Here is a 19,887-nt window from a genome sequence, read left to right on the forward strand (position 1 = left end):
TGAGCTGAGGAGACCCTGGCTGACGTAAGCCTCCCCATCATGGGTGGTGCTCAGCCAATTTGTGCGCCGTAGAATAGCCTGGACCAGAACCGCCAATCTCCAGACTGTAGGGCGCATCCTGCATTTCATGCGGAGTGCCTTTACTGGATGTGCCACTCGGGTGCCCCTGATTTTTATATTTTATTAAGAAAAAATTAATCTGGCCTAAATACAACTGAAATATCGTAGATCCTATGAAATGATCTAGCATTCCAATGACAAGAACATACATTTTTTAACAGTAGGTGAACATTTGCTTTCTCTGCTTCCCTGTATAAATGTACTTCATAAAGGGGCTTACAGAACAAACTTAAGGGTTTTAAAGGTGGAATTCAGTCCTGTGAAAGCTGTCTACCCCCCAGGTCCTTTCCATGGTTAAGTCATGCCTCCCTCCAGGTAAGAACATCTGTTGTAGAGGTTTCTGATTTCTGTATTTGCATGTCTCCCTGCAGTGTTCTGTGGACTGTGGGGTCGGAGTCAGGTCCCGATCCGTGCTGTGCATGACCAATCACATAAGTAGCCTCCCTCTGGAGGGGTGTGGCCAGGAGCGCCCCGCAGAGGTCATGGCTTGTAATAACGGCCTTTGCGAGAGCCGAGTGCAATGGTTCGCAGGCAGCTGGAGTCAGGTGAGCACCTTCATTTACCCTCATCACTCCAACAGAGCCTAATACACCACCCAACACTAGACCGCAATGCCTGGGTTTACCTTCTGACTTCACATTTATAGTGACCAAAACAAGTTAATTTTTACAGATAACTAAGTAATCACACTAGTCCAATTTAAATACAATACTTGTGTTTTTATGCACTGCTTGGTATTACTTGTGCCAAATAGTCACATTTTCTGCTTCCTGTTGAAGCATATTGGTGTTCTTAACTAAAATGAAAAGAATCCTGTTAATTGCAAACAGAGCAGAGAACCTTGAGAATGGATTGATTATGATAGTGCTAGAGCTGAGTGAGGGAGGAGTGGATACAGCAGAGTGAGAGTGGAGTTGATAGAGCAGAGAGTGGAGGAGTGAATAAAGCACAGTGAGGGTGGAGGAGTGAATAAAGCAGAGTGAGGGTGGAGGAGTGAATAAAACAGAGTGAGGGTAGATGAGTTGACAGAGCAGAGTGAGGGTGGAGGAGTGGCTAAAGCAGAGAGGGAGGAGTGGCTAGAGCAGAATGAGGGTGGAGGAGTGGCTAGAGTAGAGTGAGGGTGGAGGAGTGAATTATGCAGAGTCAGGGTGGAGGAGTGAATAAAACAGAGTGAGGGTGGAGGAGTGGATAGAGCAGTGATGCAGGAGTGGACAGAGCAGAGTGAGGGTGGAGGAGTGGGCAGAGCAGAGTGAGGGTGGAGGAGTGGACAGACCAGAGTGAGGGTGGAGGAGTGAATAAAACAGAGTGAGGGTGGAGGAGTGGATAGAGCAGTGATGCAGGAGTGGACAGAGCAGAGTGAGGGTGGAGGAGTGGACAGAGCAGAGTGAGGCTGGAGGAATGGACAGAGCAGAGTGAGGCTGGAGGAATGGACAGAGCAGAGTGAGACTGGAGGAGTGGACAGAGCAGAGTGAGGGTGGAGGAGTGAATAAAACAGAGTGAGGGTGGAGAAGTGGATAGAGCAGAGTGAGGCTGGAGGAGTGGACAGAGCCGAGTGAGGCTGGAGGACTGGACAGAGTGAGGGTGGAGGAGTGGACAGAGTAGAGTGAGGGTGGAGGAGTGAACAGAGCAGAGTGAGGCTGGAGGAGTGGACAGAGCAGAGTGAGGCTGGAGGAGTAGACAGAGCAGAATGAAGCTGGAGGAGTGGACAGAGCAGTGAAGGTGGACTGGATAGAGCAGAGAGAGCATAATTCAAACCCAGCTATTAATTGTGTGGAGGGGAGGGAGCTGCCAGCATTTCCTATTTTTATGGAATCCCTGGTGTGTGCAGTGGCAGGTGAGGAAAGCAGACCTAGCCCACTCCTCTATGCCTTTCCCTCCCTCTCAACGAAGTCTTCCCTGGCATTCCCCATACATTGCAGACCACCAAATGTTAGGTAAAGAACTACTACAGCAAAATAACCCCTCATTCACAACAAGCAAGATTCTTTTCTTTTGTAATTATAATGCGTACCCCGAATAACGACAACATTAATTATTTTTATTGTGTTTATGGTGCTTGCAATAATTCTGCGTGACTGTGGGTTATGTTGCTCTAAAACAGCCATCCTTCCTAGTTCCGTTCAGACAATGCGACCGTTCAACCTTGGTAGCTCCACCTGCTCTCTCTGTCAAGTGGGGCTGGCAGAGTTGAAAGGTCATAATGTCACATGATTTGAATTTGAAAGGCTTTTCATTACCAGCACTTTCTTCAAACAAGCTGGTAAAGGCTTATATAGAGAAAAAGATAATAACTTAATATTGGAGCAACAAAACATAGTACCACTCAGAATGATCGATAAACACATACAACATTAAAGGAAAAATGAAATTCTAATAATACTTGTGGCAGTAGTGAGAACAATGTAACAAAAAAAAACATAAAATTGTGCAGCGACATTATTTACTTTTGAGTAATATAAGATAACACAAGCTAGCTTAAATTAGAAAGTAGGGTCATTTTAAAATTGTACTATCCTTTTCTGAAGCATATAGTGACCTGATTCCTTAGAATAACTCTGTGGACACTCCCTTTTATCTTATATATGATTATAATAACACCATTTGTTTCCTGGTGGCCAGTGTTCTGCAGAGTGTGGCAGTGGCACTCAGCAGAGAGAGGTGGTATGTCTTCAGAAATCAGAGGACAGCTTCACAGTCTTGCAGCCCTTCGAGTGTCCCTCTCTAGAACGACCACTCAACCAGCAAACCTGCACCCTTAAAGCCTGCGGCGCTAAGTGGTACCACACAGACTGGAGCTCGGTAAGTGCTAGTTCACCTCCTACTGGCTCTAAATCACTAGTGCTATAGAGAGATATTCTGACAAAGTGCAGACTTCAGTAACCATCATGCATTTCTCCTTCAGCCGCTCTTTTTTTCTACTTTAAGTCATATGGTTTGACTCTTTTTTTTTTTGGTCAGATTAAGCCAGCATTTCACATCAGTGTTCGTCACATGACTAATTCATTTGTCTTCCTTTTCACGTGTGCTTGATTTAATTAGACAGAACGGAACTCGTTAATGTTTAAATTGGGATTTCTCCAGATTCACTAACATTTTGACTGACACACACATGCAGTGTTTGTGCTCTTGCTGTGCTGCTGTTAAAAAAGGTACTTTTATATCCTTCTCATTAAAATCTTTGTCATTTTTTAGTTATAATTTTTCCATGCTTTTACCATAATTGACCCTAGTTTTCTATGCCTCTCTGTGCTTTAGAATGCCTACCAGTGCTTTACTACTAGTTGCTATGCTTTTACTATGGACAGCTGTTATTATGTGGGGGTGTTTCTACATGTGTTGTTCATTTCAGAAACCCCACTGTCAAATCCAGATTGCTTACAAATAGAGTAAATTACATGATAAGATGATGTCTGTTGATCTGGGTGCTCTGAAGGTAATTGAGCCCTCTCTCTCCCTCCACAGTGCTCCAAGTCGTGCGAGGGCGGGTTTCGAGTCCGGGAGGTGCGCTGTCTTTCTGACGACATGACACCCAGTGACCACTGTGAGGCCCAGCTCAGGCCAGAGGAGAGGGAGACGTGTAACACCGAGCCCTGCGCACCTGAGATAGGTGAGTGACAGCGGCTGCTGGGTTCATGTGCGCAACAGGATGCGCAATTCATTTTTTGGGTCCGAATGTAAAAGCATACAGGGGTTGTGTAACTTTATCCATAACACTGTGAATAGAGTGTTTGGCCAACAAGGGTCTGCCAGGACAGCACTGGCTTTACATACTACAAGCTGGTTTAATTGTTCTGGAAGAAAGCTCCATTAGCCCATCAAAGCACCATTTTCCCTACTATGGTTATCTAATTGAATATTTCCACGGCAGTTGGTTGTGGATTTTCACAACTTTCTGGATCATTAATAGATTTCCTCGATTTGCATGCAATTGCTATGTCATTCCACCTCAGCAGTGTCTTTGTTGGCAATGTATGTCATGACTGCGAAGGACCCCCAGACGTCCTTCAGGCCTTAGCCTTAATGCAGCCAGAAACCAAACATTTCAGCCCTGCTTACATCCACCTGCCTTACTTTAAAGCAGGTGTCGCTAATTAAATTAATAAAATAATTACACAATTAAACGATTACAAAACACATTGCCCCAGTGTGCAGGCCTCTACTCTGTAACAAATGATACAAGATATATATTTTTTTTAATATCCCATAAACTTATGAAAATTCTGACATATTTTCAGAGATCCTTCACCTTGAAGATGGCTGCCATATTGAGGTCATGTGACTTTTTGGTTTTGAGATGTTAATGTTTGAGATTTACACCAGTACTAAGTCAAAACTGAGACGTGTATTGGCACTTTCATCTCCTCTTTTTAATATACAGTATGCAAAAAAAAGTGTGATCTAATATTAATGTATGCACACTGGTTCTGCATCTTACAAGTGCAGTATTACCCCAAGTGGTATCAATTTTTATGAATGTAGAATGACTAGGGTGGGTCTCTTATCACCCCTTGCTTACTTAATATCGTGAGTAGATAATACACAATGTCTCTGTCCCACAGGTACGTGGTACTCCCAAATATTACCCATTTACTACTAATGCAGAATGACTTTGTGGGACAATTGTTCTTCATTGTACCCTAAAACTTGATTCTACAATGGTGACTGCTAAAACCAGTACAAATGTGGCATTACTCTTGGCACATCTTTTGGGGTAAAATAAAGAAAGGGTGCCCGTGTTGGCAGTACATACTATCTGGGGTACCACTACACTTGTGGGACGGCACGAAAAAGTGGGTGATAAAAGTTCCACCCCTAATCGTTCTGCATTCCTAAAAATAAATAATATTTAGGGGAACCACTGCACTTGTGAGATGGCTTGATCATTAACAGGTTTGAAAGGAGGACCTGATTAGTTGTTCAGGGACACCAAAACTGATTTAGTAAGTTAGGGTTCGGAGTGAGATAAAATGGGAAATAAATGCCCCACCCCCTGTCATTCTGTTTCAAGGCTGGGAACACCATCATTCTGATTGCCAGTTTATGTAGCAAATAGAAGTGCGTGACAGCTAAAATGTATGTAATGTTTTCTTTGGCTAAAACCCCTTGAAGACATGTATTGTCTGGGACACCTGTTTTTCATTTTACCCAATGCATGCCTTTCCTATTCTTTACTTAACAAAACACATTCTCATGCATCCTTGTTATCAATCCGATTTACTAAACTAGAGTTTATTAAGGTAGGTTTTCTTAGGGTCTCCTAGCTTAAACAGTGCTTAAAATAAACTTCAATTAACCCTCTCAAAAACATTGGAAAGCACAGTTAAACGGAAGACTCACAATCCTTAATGTAGGCACATGTTGCCCTCTAGTGGAATATTCAGAAATAGTTTGAGTCACAAATATATATACAGCAGGAATGAAATGTACTGTCATTTGCAAACAGTTAGCCATTAAAACATTTAACAAAAAGCAAATAAAATGGGATTTTATTTAAAACACAACCCGATATGTTCATTTTGTTCAACACAACTGCAATATTTGTTGCCTACTCAGACACCTTGCTCAGGAAAAAAAAAAAAAAAACTTGATATTCCTGAATAAGTTTAGAGTGAGTAAAAAATGTGCCAATACTGACTGTTCAAATATGAAATTTTCAGTTTTAATTCTGCATTTCCTTGTAACCATGTGATATGCACGAATGTGCTTCAACAGCACAGTATCAGACAACTGTTCTAGTTTCTAACTGGAGCTAATTGTTCACCCTGTTTCTAATACCTGTAACGCAGTGCTCCCCTACAAGATTTCAGAATCTTGGTTTTCTCAATGAAAGCGGGGGCTAGGTGACCCCCTTTTTGTGTCTTGCTCTTTTTGTAGGTATTACATTTGTACACAACTCCATTTTAAGAGCGTGACTGATGTTTAGCTGATCTCTTTTTTCTCTAACTTTGCTGTTTTTCTACATGCAAAATGTTGTGGCCAGCCAATATTCAGAAAGTTTTGGAAACAAAAATTAAACAAACTGGACTATGCATGTGCACACATAGTGATCTCTATGGAAAGCCATCTGGGACAAAAACGTGTTGTGCTGCTATAGAGCGAGTCAGAATCTCATGGGACAGAAAACAAAAGCAAGCACATAGATTTTCTATTTTAACGTGTTACATATTGTAAGGACTTGCTGTAAAACAAAGGCACACACACAGGGGCCACTACCACGCTACCTGCCCCTGCTGCTGTGTTGTCTCTGCCTGCCTTCAGAGCAATATAATGACTTGTATCACTTTCTGAAAAAAAATGAATATCAGAACAAATATTTAAATTATGAATGAATATCTGAACCTGTGTTCATCCCAGCACTAGATTTAAGTGATATAAAGGAGATTGCATCTTTGTATCTTTCAGATGAGAACTGCCGAGACAAGTATTTCAACTGCAACGTGGTGGTCCAGGCCCGGCTCTGTGTGTACAACTACTACAAAGCTGCCTGCTGTGCATCCTGTACCCGTGTGGCCAATCGACATCCAGGATTCCTGGGGCGCAGATAACACCCACAGCCACTTCTCTACAGTCCTGCCTGCAGTGTGACCCTAGATTCAGACCAAGGCTTTTCCAAAAGAGACAGCGGCCCCATTCCTGTACGGTAACCAGGCCAGAATCCAATCCCTCACAAACACACACACAAACGACACACAACGTCACTGTGATGCTTATAAACCCCTATAAACAAGACTTCAGGACCAGGACAAAGCATTCTCAGCGAGAGGGTACTGAAGACTTTGGTTTGTCCTGTATTTTCAATGGCTTTGAAGCAATATGCAACGTGATTGGATGTGTGGGTATACATGAGATTTAAAGCATTACTTCCATCCAGTAGTATCCTACTTTTGAATTTGATGAAAGGATGTAATGTTCTGTTAATAAAAATATGACAGGGCCATGATTAGTATTCATTTACACCTTTGAATGGCTTTATATTATCATTTATGTTTTTCAATCATGTAAGCACAGGGAATGTCCTCTTACAGTAGATGCTGAAGGTTGACTAAAAGCGCCACTGAACAGGGAAATCATATAGAGCTACTGTATTTGATTGAATTCATCCTAGTTTCCATCCATTAATGGTCCTCAGCCTCCCTTGTCTAACAGTGACAGCGGCTAGTAGAGTGATGGTAAGGAAGCAGCTGAACATTGTCAAATATGAAATGTATTTTTTATATCTGTAGAATATCTATTTTTGCTTAGTTTCAGAATACTGCAGTATGGATGTGAATTACGAACTAACTTACACAGTACATTCCTGAATGAATACCTCTTTTGCACTGTACATTCGAGCCACACCTGGGCCTCATCAGGACCCTGGCTGTGTTTCCACTGCAGAGCCAGCGCCGTACCGCTGACGTCACATGCAATGAACATGTCGAGTTGCATGTAGATAATGCTGTATTAAGAGGTGCTGTATTTGAGTTGAGTGGCGGATCCAGAGGTTAGAGTTTTCTTCATTTTCGTTCTTCATATATTATTGAATACAACTGGGCGTCCTCATCTTCCCAAGGCTGTGCTTTTCTCTCCTCCGACTTGCTGCACGCCATGTTGTTCATCATCCTTGAGGGCATTGAGTGACCCAGCGTATTGATGAAAATTTTTAACCCCGCCCTGGCCCTGCTCGGCCCCACGAGCCACATTCAGATGTGTTGTAAGGCCAGAGTTTCATGGTTTGTATCTCGCTTGGCTTGACAAATAGCCAATGGCCCTTATGGCTCGGACATACCTGTGGAAAAGGGGTATCAGATTTATACCATTACTTTATACAGATTCTATAGCTGAACAGATCACCTGCACACACATACAAAATACATTTTTCAATCACACTGTGTATAAAGGAATAACACAAGAGACTCTATATATGGAGAGAGAGAGAGAGACTGACTTTGACTTTTAAAATCCCCTTTATTCTATAAAATAGAATACAATATAAAAACTAAATAAAGTCACTCTTTAAAAATAAGCCAAAACAAAACAAACACAAATACACTGGTGTAAAATAACATAACAGATCCAACATCTCTCATACCAGTTTCAAAAGTTCCAGTTCAATGGGATCTCAGTCTTTCAGAGTGTTTCTCACATGAGCAGAACAAGCTGCCCTTCCTCACTCACGGCACACCCCCGATTAGCAAGAGCCTTGGAAAGCAGTTTGTAATCAAAGCACAGCAAGGAGACAGGGAGCCAGTTCTTGATGTCACAGAGGTCTCCTTTCTTGGGTAGCAGTATTATTACTGCCCTGCGGCAGCTCAGCAGCAACTCCTCATCCCGAATACATTCCTGCAGGACCTGATACAGGTCCATCCATTCCTGGAGCCTTTCCTTTGGAGAGAAGCACCACAGCTGCAGTGAGTTCTGGGAATGCCAGCGGAGTGTCCAATCCGCTGCTCTCCTCCTTGTCCAGGCTGGGGAGACCCTGGAGAAGAAGCTCCATCTCTCCCGGGTCGCAGCCCTCAGCCTTGTAGAGATCAGTATAAAAGCTCACTGCAATATGCCTTAGCTCCGTAGGGCTGGAGACCTCTCTCCCCCAGGGCAGCATCAGACAGCACATTGTCTTGCACTCCGCTGTCTTCCTCTCCAGGCCCAAGAAGGTGGCTGTGGGGGTGTCCATATCTTTGAGTTCAGTAAAGCGGGATCTGAGCAAAGAGCCCTTCACCTTCTTCTCTAGCAGGCTGCCTAGGAGTTGCCTCCTCTCCTGCAGGCCCCGATACGCCCCCTCATCGCTCTCGCTGGCCAGCTGACTCTCAAACTCAATAATCTCTCTCTCCAGCTCATTGACCACTGCATCCACTGACCTGGTGACATATTATGTGTATTGTTGACAGAAAAGTTTTATTTGAAGTTTCCCTATACCCTGCTATTGTCTTAAACTACTAATATTAGTTTTTTTCATTTTGCTAATTTTTCCAAAACAATTCAAAATAATCAGTGAAGTTTTTGTCCTGTAGCAGATTGTTGTTAAAGTGCCAATATGATTTGGAATGTGATTTGATTGGTAGTGAAACAGTGACGGAAACAAAATGATGATCAGAAAAGCTACTGGGTGCTATACTGCTTTTAGAGAATTTATTAATATGCTGTTCTGGAGTATAGAACCTATCCAGGCACTCCCCTGACATCTGATTTTTGATTACATTTGATCCATGTATATTGTCTACTTGTGGGATAAAAAATCCTCCAAATGTCAACCAGGTCAAAGGTATTTAATACAGTGGCCAGCTCCCTGACAGATTGGGGATGGGGTTCCCCGTGGTTTCTATCTTTATTAAAATCAATAGTACAATTAAAATCCCCCCCTCCCCCCCCAACAACACCACCACTATGAGGAAATTGTCCGTACTGCAACCCCTGAGTACCTGACTGAGCTTTTTAAAAAATAAAATCCTCTCCTCCCCAACATTTGGTACATAAATATCAATAAAATCAATAAAAATACCAACGTGTTTTATCTGTACTTTTAAAAGTCAACCTTGAACAATCTCCTTAATAGATAAAATCTCCACCCAAATCCTGGAGAAAATAAAACAGCAACCCCAGCACTAAAATTACAACCGTGGCTTAAAATACAGTCACCCCTGTCACTGCCAGTGAGATGAATTACTGCTGTCTGAGTGTGTTTCCTGCAATAAAATCACGTTTGAATGCTTGCTGTTTAAAAAATCAAATACTTGTCCTCTTTTATTAAAATCCCTGCACCCGTACACATTAAAAGAACCTAAAATAATTTTCTCCATTGATAAAAATAGATTATTAAATAACAAACTTTTTCTGTTCACACTCATTTATAGACTGTTTCCTTAATATTAAGTCTGCAGAACACAAGAAAAGTTTCTGGTCTGGGAAGAACAATTTAATCTCTACTCACCTCTTTTTGTTCTTTCAATAAAATCGCTGATCTCGTTCAGTGAATACAGTTTCACCCTCTGGCTGGCCGTGATGTCAGAGAGCTGTGAGGTATCGGACAGCCCATCCTCCCATCTATCCTCGTCCGATCTCGCCGATCTGTCCCCCTCCTTGCCTGCAGAATCTCCATCAGCCACTGGCATCTCAGCTACCTACCCCACAGGCTGAGAAGTTTCGTCGGGAGAGGGGGGTGGGGTCTCTTGTCCTTCAGACCCGGCGCTCAGCTCCACCGTAGCGGAAGGTTGAGAACCTACACCGCTATCGTGAGAGACCATAAAGTGCCCCTACACTGACTCCTCCTAGCCCGACATGTTTTTTTTTTTGTTTGTTTTTTTTTAACACTCCTTGTCTGCAGCCCCAGTTTTGGATGCAGCCGCGCTGGTACCCCGCTCCTCCACTCTCTTCCTCTGGGGCTGCGGCTCAGGTCTCGGAGGCTCCTCCACATCCACAATCCAAACAACCCCGTCCACCTCACCACTACTACTTGTCCCTGCTTCAGTTTGTAGCTTGGGGAAGGTCCGTTTAACATGCCCCTGTTCCCCGTAGGAAAAACCTCTATGCTGGTAAAAACAACATAATTCCTGCCCTGAATATTAAAACTCTAAGCTACATTTAGAGTTTTTTCCGGGTTATCAAGCAGTACAAATACTTGTCTCCTAAAAGACATGACGTTTTCAGGATTTTTACATCCAAGGGGAATCATTTTGATCGGCGACATTATTTGACCATATCTTGAAAGCTCTCTATTGATCAATTAATTATTAATAAAAGGGGGAATATTTGACATTACTTTGGTAAGAGGCACGGATAACAGTGTTACAGTTATCAAAGAATCATTCAACATAAATCCCTCTTCTACAATTTTGTTAACCATATTTTCTTGGTTAAGGAAAACGATTATAGCTTTGTTCATTCACGAGGTGGAACATTTAAAAAGTACTAAGATAACAAAAAAATACTTAAAAAAAAAGTTTAATAAATATATAATAAATAAATATATAAGTAAATGGCGATACAGCTCGCTAACCCTGCTTGCAGCAGCCCCTCCCACAATCGAGAGAGAGAGAGAGAGAGAGAGAGAGAGAGAGAGAGAGGGAGAGGTTTATTCAATATTAATAAAAGGTGTTCTGGACATGCTTTATCACACACTAGTGAGAGTATTAGAATCTGATGGCCTCTGGTTGGATGTCACAGTGGATGTAGGTAGTGGTGATCTACTTTTTCATGTTACTGATACCTTGAATTTACTGCTGTTGTGGACGATGAATTTCACTGTCATGCTTTCTTGAAAGAGTGCCATGGGATTGGTAATTTCAACAACATACAAAGTACCTTGGTACCTCAAGCCTTGCTTAGCATCTGAGATCTGAGAAGATCAACTCATGATTGTCTAGCTATAACCCCCTGAAAACGCAGGGCATCTTAATTTAAAAAAAATGGAAACCCAACAAGCAAGATGTATGAAGTGCCTGGATTCAACTGGTACCCAGTACTTCGAGGAAGGCCTTGACATGATTGGCCATACCCTACTAAAATACTGGCTTAAATGTTCCACTCAATAAGCAAACATAATTTAATTGGTTACAATTTTATATATATATATATATATATATATATATATATATATATATATATATATATATATATATATATATATATATATATGCATGCCGTATGGTTTTAAAGTCACTCTATGTACGACCCACAAAATATACAAAAACTACCTGTTTTATATCGGATTTTGTCCAAACAGTGAAATCTAGTATAGTGACTTTTTAAACAAAGCTAAAAAATACAAAATTACATTTTTTTTTTTACATCAGGAGACTCTGCACCTTTTCAGTACCATTTGAAGTATGTACTGTGTACCCTTCAATAGGCAAGAACAACTGTAGATAATCAGACAGGGTTCTCAACTGTTCCTCCAAACTCGTTTGTGTAAACTGGTTGTTAAATTGTAAATTATGCCACTGGAGAGGTGATTATGCATATTATATGTATTTAGAACATGATAATGTTATTTTCTAAAGGGACTTTGTTTTCATTTCTCTGCATATTCTGTCCATTTATTTGACAATGTTTAAGGAAAGCTGGCTAAGTCGATACACACATGTAACAGCTGTCAATGTTGAAGGCTGTGGTACTACAAGATGCAGCATCAACATTGCCTTTGAAAAGGGGTATCTTTTTTACAGTACAAGTGACATGATTTGCTTCTTGCATTCGGATCCGCAATAGAGCAGCACTAAAAATAACTGTTTAAATTAGAGCACGATAAGGAAGGGTCTGTCTTTAATAATGGATCAGGCTGATAGGAAGTGAATTGTACATCTTTATAAAGGATCAGCACTATAGGATTCTTTATCTAAACCTTGACATTTTCCTTCATACAGACTTACACTTGAGTATACCAGTTCTGACGTTGCTTCAATGGATGAGCTTTTGTGACAAGTTGCTGGAGGCAGTAAGTTGCATGAATACATCAGCTCTATTCAAACTTGAATATTGAATGAGTGTGTGAGCTGTATACAAATACAGGGGCCTAAGGACACGATCTGAAACATTTTTCGACTTGATATAGGTTTTTATTTTTAATACAGAATTTAGTTTTGGAGTTTGCAAAAAAGAATCAGAACAATTTGCTGTCCAATTTTATAATCCTGTCTCCTATAACCGATAACATGCTATAACTTGGGCTAAATTCACTTTACTGCTCTGCTGTGTTTGCAACACTTTTTTTGTAGATGGGAAAACACAATGGTGAAGTTGCAGATGTATACAGTATTGACCCTCAATATATAAAATAAACTTTTTGGACATTTACTTATTTTGTATAATTTAGTATGGGAATCCAATGAAACTTTGTGTTGATGTCTTTTTGCAAGGGCCCAGTGGTGGGTTCAATTAATAAATTATTGCACCTGTCTTGCTCTCTTTAAACTCTTACCATTATAAAAGTTTGCCCCAGTAAATTTGCATGGTAACTTTGGAGTATTCCCTGCACTTACCATTGTCTGTCACAGTTTTCCCCTTTTTTTTAAATGCTTTACCACCTCTCTGGACTTTACAATGCTTACCGATGCTTTATCATACACTCACCGGGCTATAATACATGTTGCTAATATGACAAAATATTCTCATAAATCCTCAGTAAGATTTATTTTAGAAAGTAAATGTACTAAACCAGAAATAAACTAATTAAAAATAGAAGCACTCTGTTTCATTCCATTCTAGTTAGGACCCTGCCCTCAAAAAACTAAATGTCTCTCTCCTGTCATTAATACCAGACCATTTTTTTCAATGATGTAATACAGTTTTGATAGAGATGTAAAAACGAATGTTGTGCTCCGTTAAGTGTGGTAAGCAAACCGAGTGTCAAACCTGATACTGCCAGCCTGAGTGATTTTGTTTGTAACCACTAAGTATTTAGCATATGGATATTATGTATTCAATGTTACAAGCTTCAAACTGCATTATGTACTATGTCTGTGTCTCTATACAATGGATGTTGGCATTATAACATCCAATGTAACCTCTTTCCTTGTGTGTCATGGCTTGTTCAGTGTTTATTGAGCTCAACACGTTGTTCTTAACAGAGTTGCTCCACATACATTAATGTACTCTGCCTGTCCCCAATGTGTACATTATGCCGAATTTATTTTATTTCTTCTGTTGGTTTTCACTTAAACAAACTCCGCCCCAAACCTGGATACACCATAACACCTAGGGGGGGGGGGGGGGGGGGGGGGGGGGGGGGGTGTGAGGGGTGCACCTGGTGGGAAGCACCCTTGACATGGAAAAAATTTTTCTAAGAGAAGTTACCTATGCAGGGAACTTCATTGTTTTCTTTTTTTTTCATATCCTACCCAACTGATGCCAAAGGAAAATGAAAAGCAAATGTTAACTATTTTTGTTTACAAGTAATTTATTTTTATGATTGTCAAAAATAAAATAATAAAAAAATAAACTAATTAAAACACCTTCAAGACTGTCTAAAGTTAATTCTTGGGGGTATTGCAATAGAACTTAGAAGCACTCAAAATGACATTTTCACTTTTTTATTCTCTAAAGGCAGTGGCCTAAATCCATGTCTCAATGTGTAGCCTTTCCAGTGTTAGTGCTCATTTAACATGGAATACCTTAGACAGGAAGTATGTGGTTCATTCATGCCTTAAAGTTGTGTTGAGGGTACAGTTGACAAATATCAAAAAGATAAATGTAGAAGCTGCAGTATGAAAAAGGCCGCTATTGTATTGACATACTCTTTTCCTCTTGTTTCATAAGGCCTATTTGCTTTGTTATAAGCATCCTTATATTTTTTGTCAAGCTCTACCTCTGGTTGCTATGGGTGCTACAAGTAAACATGTGGGACGCTAAACCAATCAAAGTCTGAGTATGAAAGATGGCAGAACTCCCTCAACAATAACTAAATATTCATTTAAAAACATTAGGAAAAAAACAAGAAAAAGGAATATTATACACAACATTGAATTTAAACCAGAAAACTGATATATGGTGCTTATGTTGGAAAAATATAATGTTCCACTTTAAAAACTCGATTTAACATTTAAATCATATACCTCTGGAGTCTGTGCTGCTGACTGTATTATACTTTTCCTTGCTGTCTGTTTTTGTCAGTGTGACAGGCTGGTCGAGGTGGTGGCATTCCCTGACCAGACAGCTGAGAGAAACACACAGGCAGGTACTCGGGTGAAAGCACTGAGGCGCATTTTTACACACTCTCTCTCTCTCTCTCTCTCTCTCTCTCTCTCTCTCTCTCTCTCTCTCTCTCTCTCTCTCTCTCTCTCTCTCTCTCCCACACACCACACACGCATACACACACATAAACACACACTGACCAGCAAAAGGTACTGGTTTTTATACCGGTGACCATCTCCAGATTATCAATAAATTTATCAATTAATTAATCTGGAGACGGTTTTTGTTTGCATGGCTGACAGTCACTGATAATCACCGACTGCTGACCATGTATTCACGTGAACTGTCAGGCAAAGACGAGCTACTAACGAGCTACTAACACCGCCTCTGCCAGTCCACATTCAAACCAATAATAAACTAAACATACTCGTTTTAACACAAAACACCTTCAGATCATAAGCATACATCCCCATAAATCATTCTTTAAATACACCCGTTCTAAAATAAACAAACAGTACATTTTCTTTTAAATAACAATACAATACGCATGTATTTACATGCAGGGCTTTGCCCCGCCCCCTCTCATTATGTCCAGGGCTTTTCTTCTGCCCTGTCACAGTCACATTTACAGTTTGGGCACCGATGAACACACTTGTAGGTTCTGCCTGGTTAGCAGGCTCCAGTTGCTGTTTTATTAACTAACTGCACAGAGCAGTAATTAAACCTCATTAGTTAAACCTCATCTCGGCTGGAATTCAATTAACCCAACTGCTGCAGGTCCCTCAGGACTGTGGTGCTAATGAGTTCAGAGCCGTTCATTAACAGTAGTCTTCCTTCAACAGTCATAACTCAAAAGGAAATGTGTATTTTTTTGCATCACAACACATTGATATTAGCTCTGTGGTATCTGATTCTAGCATGTTTATATAGAGGCCAGTCTCGTGATCAAACTCAGGATAATTCTGTGTGGTAGGTTTTAAATTTACCCCCTGGTCTACACAGTACTGTAACAGAGCCTCTAACTCTCCTTCAATCTGTGCCCCTCTATACCTCACTGTTAAATTGGTATTTTATTGTTGGGCACCCATGTGCTGTAAGCCTTGTAGGTTAATAATTAAGGCAGTATTTGTGGATACTCATTATTACAAGATGTATGGGCTGGTTAAGAATCAGCTTAGAAATACATTACTGTATGTCTCTGAACTGCATCAGCAAAACCCCAAACCGAAGTGCAATTATGAGCAATAAATACCCATTGAACTGAGGCGCAGAGGGCAGAAAAATACAACTGCTATAAATAAAAGGTTGTCTGAATAATGAAGGGAGGATTTAATTGGCATTTCCAGCACTCACAGACCCATTGATCACAAGCAGGACTGTCTATTTGCAATGTACCCAGCAGAGATTAAACACATTCATCTTTACCAATAGCAGCTGCAGATTTCATATACTCCACTAGAGGGTGCTCACACAGTGAGCGATAGACTCAGTGTTCCTCTTGAATAGTATACAGTTGTACAGTAGAAATCACAAAGGAGTCTGTTTCCCTTTTAAAAGGTAACCACAGTAAATGTGTATGCTAATTTTGCATTTATCTAGTTTACCATGGTTGGTCACATTTAATATGCTTAACGATATCAATCTGTGTTTTACAATGCTCACTTGCTTTCAATATGCTTTATTACACTTTGCTTTTACTAAAGTAACTTTTATAAGAGATTCTGTTCACCCTTCCCTGAATATTTCTTTACAACAATAACCTCAATAATGTTGCAGGTGAACAATATAAAAATGTAACTTTAGCTTTGTGCTCTTTCAAATGCTTCATCAGTCTAACGCAGGGTAGACCAGTGGTGGATCGTACATGTTTTTATTTTATGGTTACTTACACATTGCACACACAGAAGCCATGCATCATTTACATGATGAAACTTTATGTGGAATAGAAGGACATCCTCTTTACATCTGTATGCAGGAATGCCAAAGGGTCCTTTATCTTATATAGTAAGTGACCAAACCCCAAGAGGTCCCTGAAAACGCTTAAAAATAGCAACTGTACCAACCTTACTTCCAAACCATTCACCTGTTACCTACAGCAGTTACCAGTAGCAGCACAACACAGCACCTCCTCAGACACATCCATTGCTCTGCAGTGTGTATTAATTTCTACAACATACATTTTCTTTTAGAGGAATCCCTGACAAACATAAAAAACACTGTTGTGGGATACTGCCTAATTCACATACCCACCCCTCATGTGACCTAACCAGCTTTAGCAAGGAGGCATGAGATCACGTATGGGCTACAGCTTTGGTTTCTCTTGACATCACATTACATATTTGGTGTATGTTTCTTCACATGTATGTTTTCAAGTCACATTTTGATTCGTTGATATATCTGGTCACCAGAGGTCAAAATGTCATCACTGAGAACATTTCAGTAGAATTTAGCACCTAGTTGTCTTGTGATTATTTCTGTTGTTTTCAAATCAGTAAATAGATTATGATCTCCATACACAGAAGCTGTTTTTATTAGCCTCGTCGTTTAGGAGCTAGAATGATTCAAATGTTGTGATTACACTAGTATGAATATGTTGTAAGTGCCCCTTTGTAGGTAGTAAAGCCTAAAACATAAGGTTTATGTAATTGTAATTCTGTTCAATTTTACAGATTGAAGTATCATTTCAATAATATGGTAATTACTGCATATAAATGGGTGTGTGGAAGGGTGCGCCACTCAGGCGCACTGATTTATTTCAACCGACAGGGGGAGGTGTTGTCAGTGGTTTGAGTACCAGCAATGGTAAACAAGAACACGGTTATACCAATCCAGGAACACAGTCCAATGCAAGTACACTAGCAGGTGCTCTGGAAATAGTAATCACAAAGGACAAAAGGCGAAAGCAAAAGGGAAATAAAATACAGTAATAAAACTACAAAATAAAGGTGCTGCACTCTGCAGCGTTCACCCTGACCGCCGCTACTCGTACGGCCCGGGTCTCCGTCCTACTCTCATGCGTTCCCTCATTATCTTAACTAATAATGGGGGTCTGCCCAAGTTTTTCCCCACTGCAACAATAATCTTTTCATTCTTCTTTAATTCATAATTTCATTCTTTATTTATTTCACTCATTCTCCTCTGGCCGTGCTCGGAAAGCTTCAGCCAGCTGGCTGGCTCGTTTCATCTGAGAGGGGGCAGACCTGAGGGAACCCCAGAGCATCATTTTATCGGTGCAGCAATCACCCAAAGCCTGCCCCTCAGCCACTCAGAGAGGAGGAAAACCCACACACCCTCTTCCCACCTCTCTGTCTCAATGCCATGATTGACAGGCGGATTTTGTAGGGCTGCTGCCCTCTTTCCGCAGCACTATGAATGCGCCCAGAGTGTCAGCGCAGGCCTCCCCTGTTACAGGGTGTTAAGAAATGAAGACACCACTGAACAGCCTCTTTGATCCTTTTTTAAACTGAGCAGTTTAAACTGACTGGGATTCTGACCCAGAACCAGTACCTCAATCCTTACTTTAGGACCTTTCCTGCCACTCCAGATTCGTATCCATTGTTAAAAACAGCAAAAATGAGTCTCTGTTGAAACTCTTTCTAAAGGAATAACAAATTCTACAGGCTGGGCAAAATGTATTATTTGTCAACCAAGAAATGTGAAAGAGAGTCTACCTCAATCCTGAATACACACATTTCAAAAAACAATTCCAGAACAACAGCATTCATCAGAGTTAAACCAGAAGAAAGTGAAGTTAATACAAGAACTGTGTGCTGGTGTCAGCCCTGCTACTCCAGCAAAACCAAGTGAAATATGCTAATAAAATAAAGGTAAAGAATATTAGCAACATGTATATATGAGAGTTTATTAATGTATTACATGTTATAGATATTTAATAGAGTAAGAATAGTGTAGTAATAGGGTATTAGAAAATAGTAATACATATTAATAACACATGCTATGTAAATAATAGATAATGTAGTAAAATATAAATAAAAATCCTACATATGTATTTGCTACTTAAAGTAATTGCAGCTAATAAAATAGTTCCATAAAATATCCCTGCCAGTTCTTCATTTTATAGATCTCAAATGTGCAGTTCTGAAAGAAACACATGTGATAGCAAACATGTGTTTTCATTTTAAGCACATGACATCTGGTACTACACTAGGATAAAGCCATGCTTTTAGACTGTGTTGTACTTTCCAGGTCAGTTCACTTGGAGGGTGTAAACAAATAACCAGATAATATTTTAAAATAAAATCCATGTGTGCTATAACATCTGTTCATAACTGCACATAAGGGATAAACAATGTTAAGTAATTCACTGTTTCAAGTGCCGTTAGGGATTATGTTTTTACCGATTGAACACTTTTGAACACGATTGAACTGAAATGCCTGCGTTGGTCTCCAGCCTCCAGTATGTGTGGAACTGACAAGGTCAAAGGCATTGCTGTTGACATTGAGAGACAGTCCAACATCTAGCCCCATAAAGAGCTGCTTGGATTTATTATAGACACCTCGCCCTGGAGGGGCAACGTCACTGAGGGCCGGTACTGTAAGGCACAGCTAGATTTGTAAGCATGTTTAGCACGGAGACAGACCGTTTATTTATGCAGCCAAGTGATCAAGCTTTGTTTTGTAAAGGTTATGCTTTTAGGAAAATGGTTGACTTTAGTAAAGGGCAAAGCAAATTTCAATAGAAAAAAAAGAAAAGAAACGTCAATGTCTACAAACGCAATATGATCTGAAGTATCCCCATATTAAGAAACCTCTTAATGTGTCTAGGAACACACACACACACACACACAGAGAAAGTGAGAATGTCTATCATTTCATTTCACTGTAACGACTATCAGTGCATTGTCCGAAATGCACCGGAATGCCTATGTTTCATTGTGGCAAAGTGGCTGCTGATAGTGAACAGGTGTACAGCAGGTGTGGTGCTGGTGCAGTAATCCAAAGAAACCAACAGACAACAAAGTACAGGTGAAATGGTTTGTTTATTATGTGTTTATAATCCAAGGGTCTGATGACCAGACAGTAAATAATAACGAGCTTGCAATACGCAACCATGTGTACTGCACAGTATTGAAAAAGGGTTACAGTCCCGTGAATAATACGCACAGTACTTAAACACACAATTAGACACACACACCATCACCA

The 19,887-nt window shown here is 40.5% G+C and overlaps 1 protein-coding gene across 1 annotated transcript in view; it reads left to right on the forward strand.

Annotated features, from left to right (window-relative positions):
* The window catches only part of LOC121299013 (thrombospondin type-1 domain-containing protein 4-like), a 193,403-nt gene extending 181,761 nt beyond the window's left edge, over positions 1 to 11,642 (forward strand). The window contains exons 15-18 of the mRNA XM_041226441.1: positions 492 to 665; positions 2,740 to 2,919; positions 3,583 to 3,727; positions 6,523 to 11,642. Of these exons, the coding sequence (XP_041082375.1) occupies positions 492 to 665; positions 2,740 to 2,919; positions 3,583 to 3,727; positions 6,523 to 6,665 (642 nt within the window). The 3' untranslated portion in view covers positions 6,666 to 11,642. The remainder of the gene's footprint in view (positions 1 to 491; positions 666 to 2,739; positions 2,920 to 3,582; positions 3,728 to 6,522) is intronic.
* Positions 11,643 to 19,887: the final 8,245 nt, after the last annotated feature.

This window comes from Polyodon spathula, chromosome 24 (assembly GCF_017654505.1).
Source record: "Polyodon spathula isolate WHYD16114869_AA chromosome 24, ASM1765450v1, whole genome shotgun sequence".
Classification (NCBI taxonomy): Eukaryota; Metazoa; Chordata; class Actinopteri; order Acipenseriformes; family Polyodontidae; genus Polyodon; species Polyodon spathula.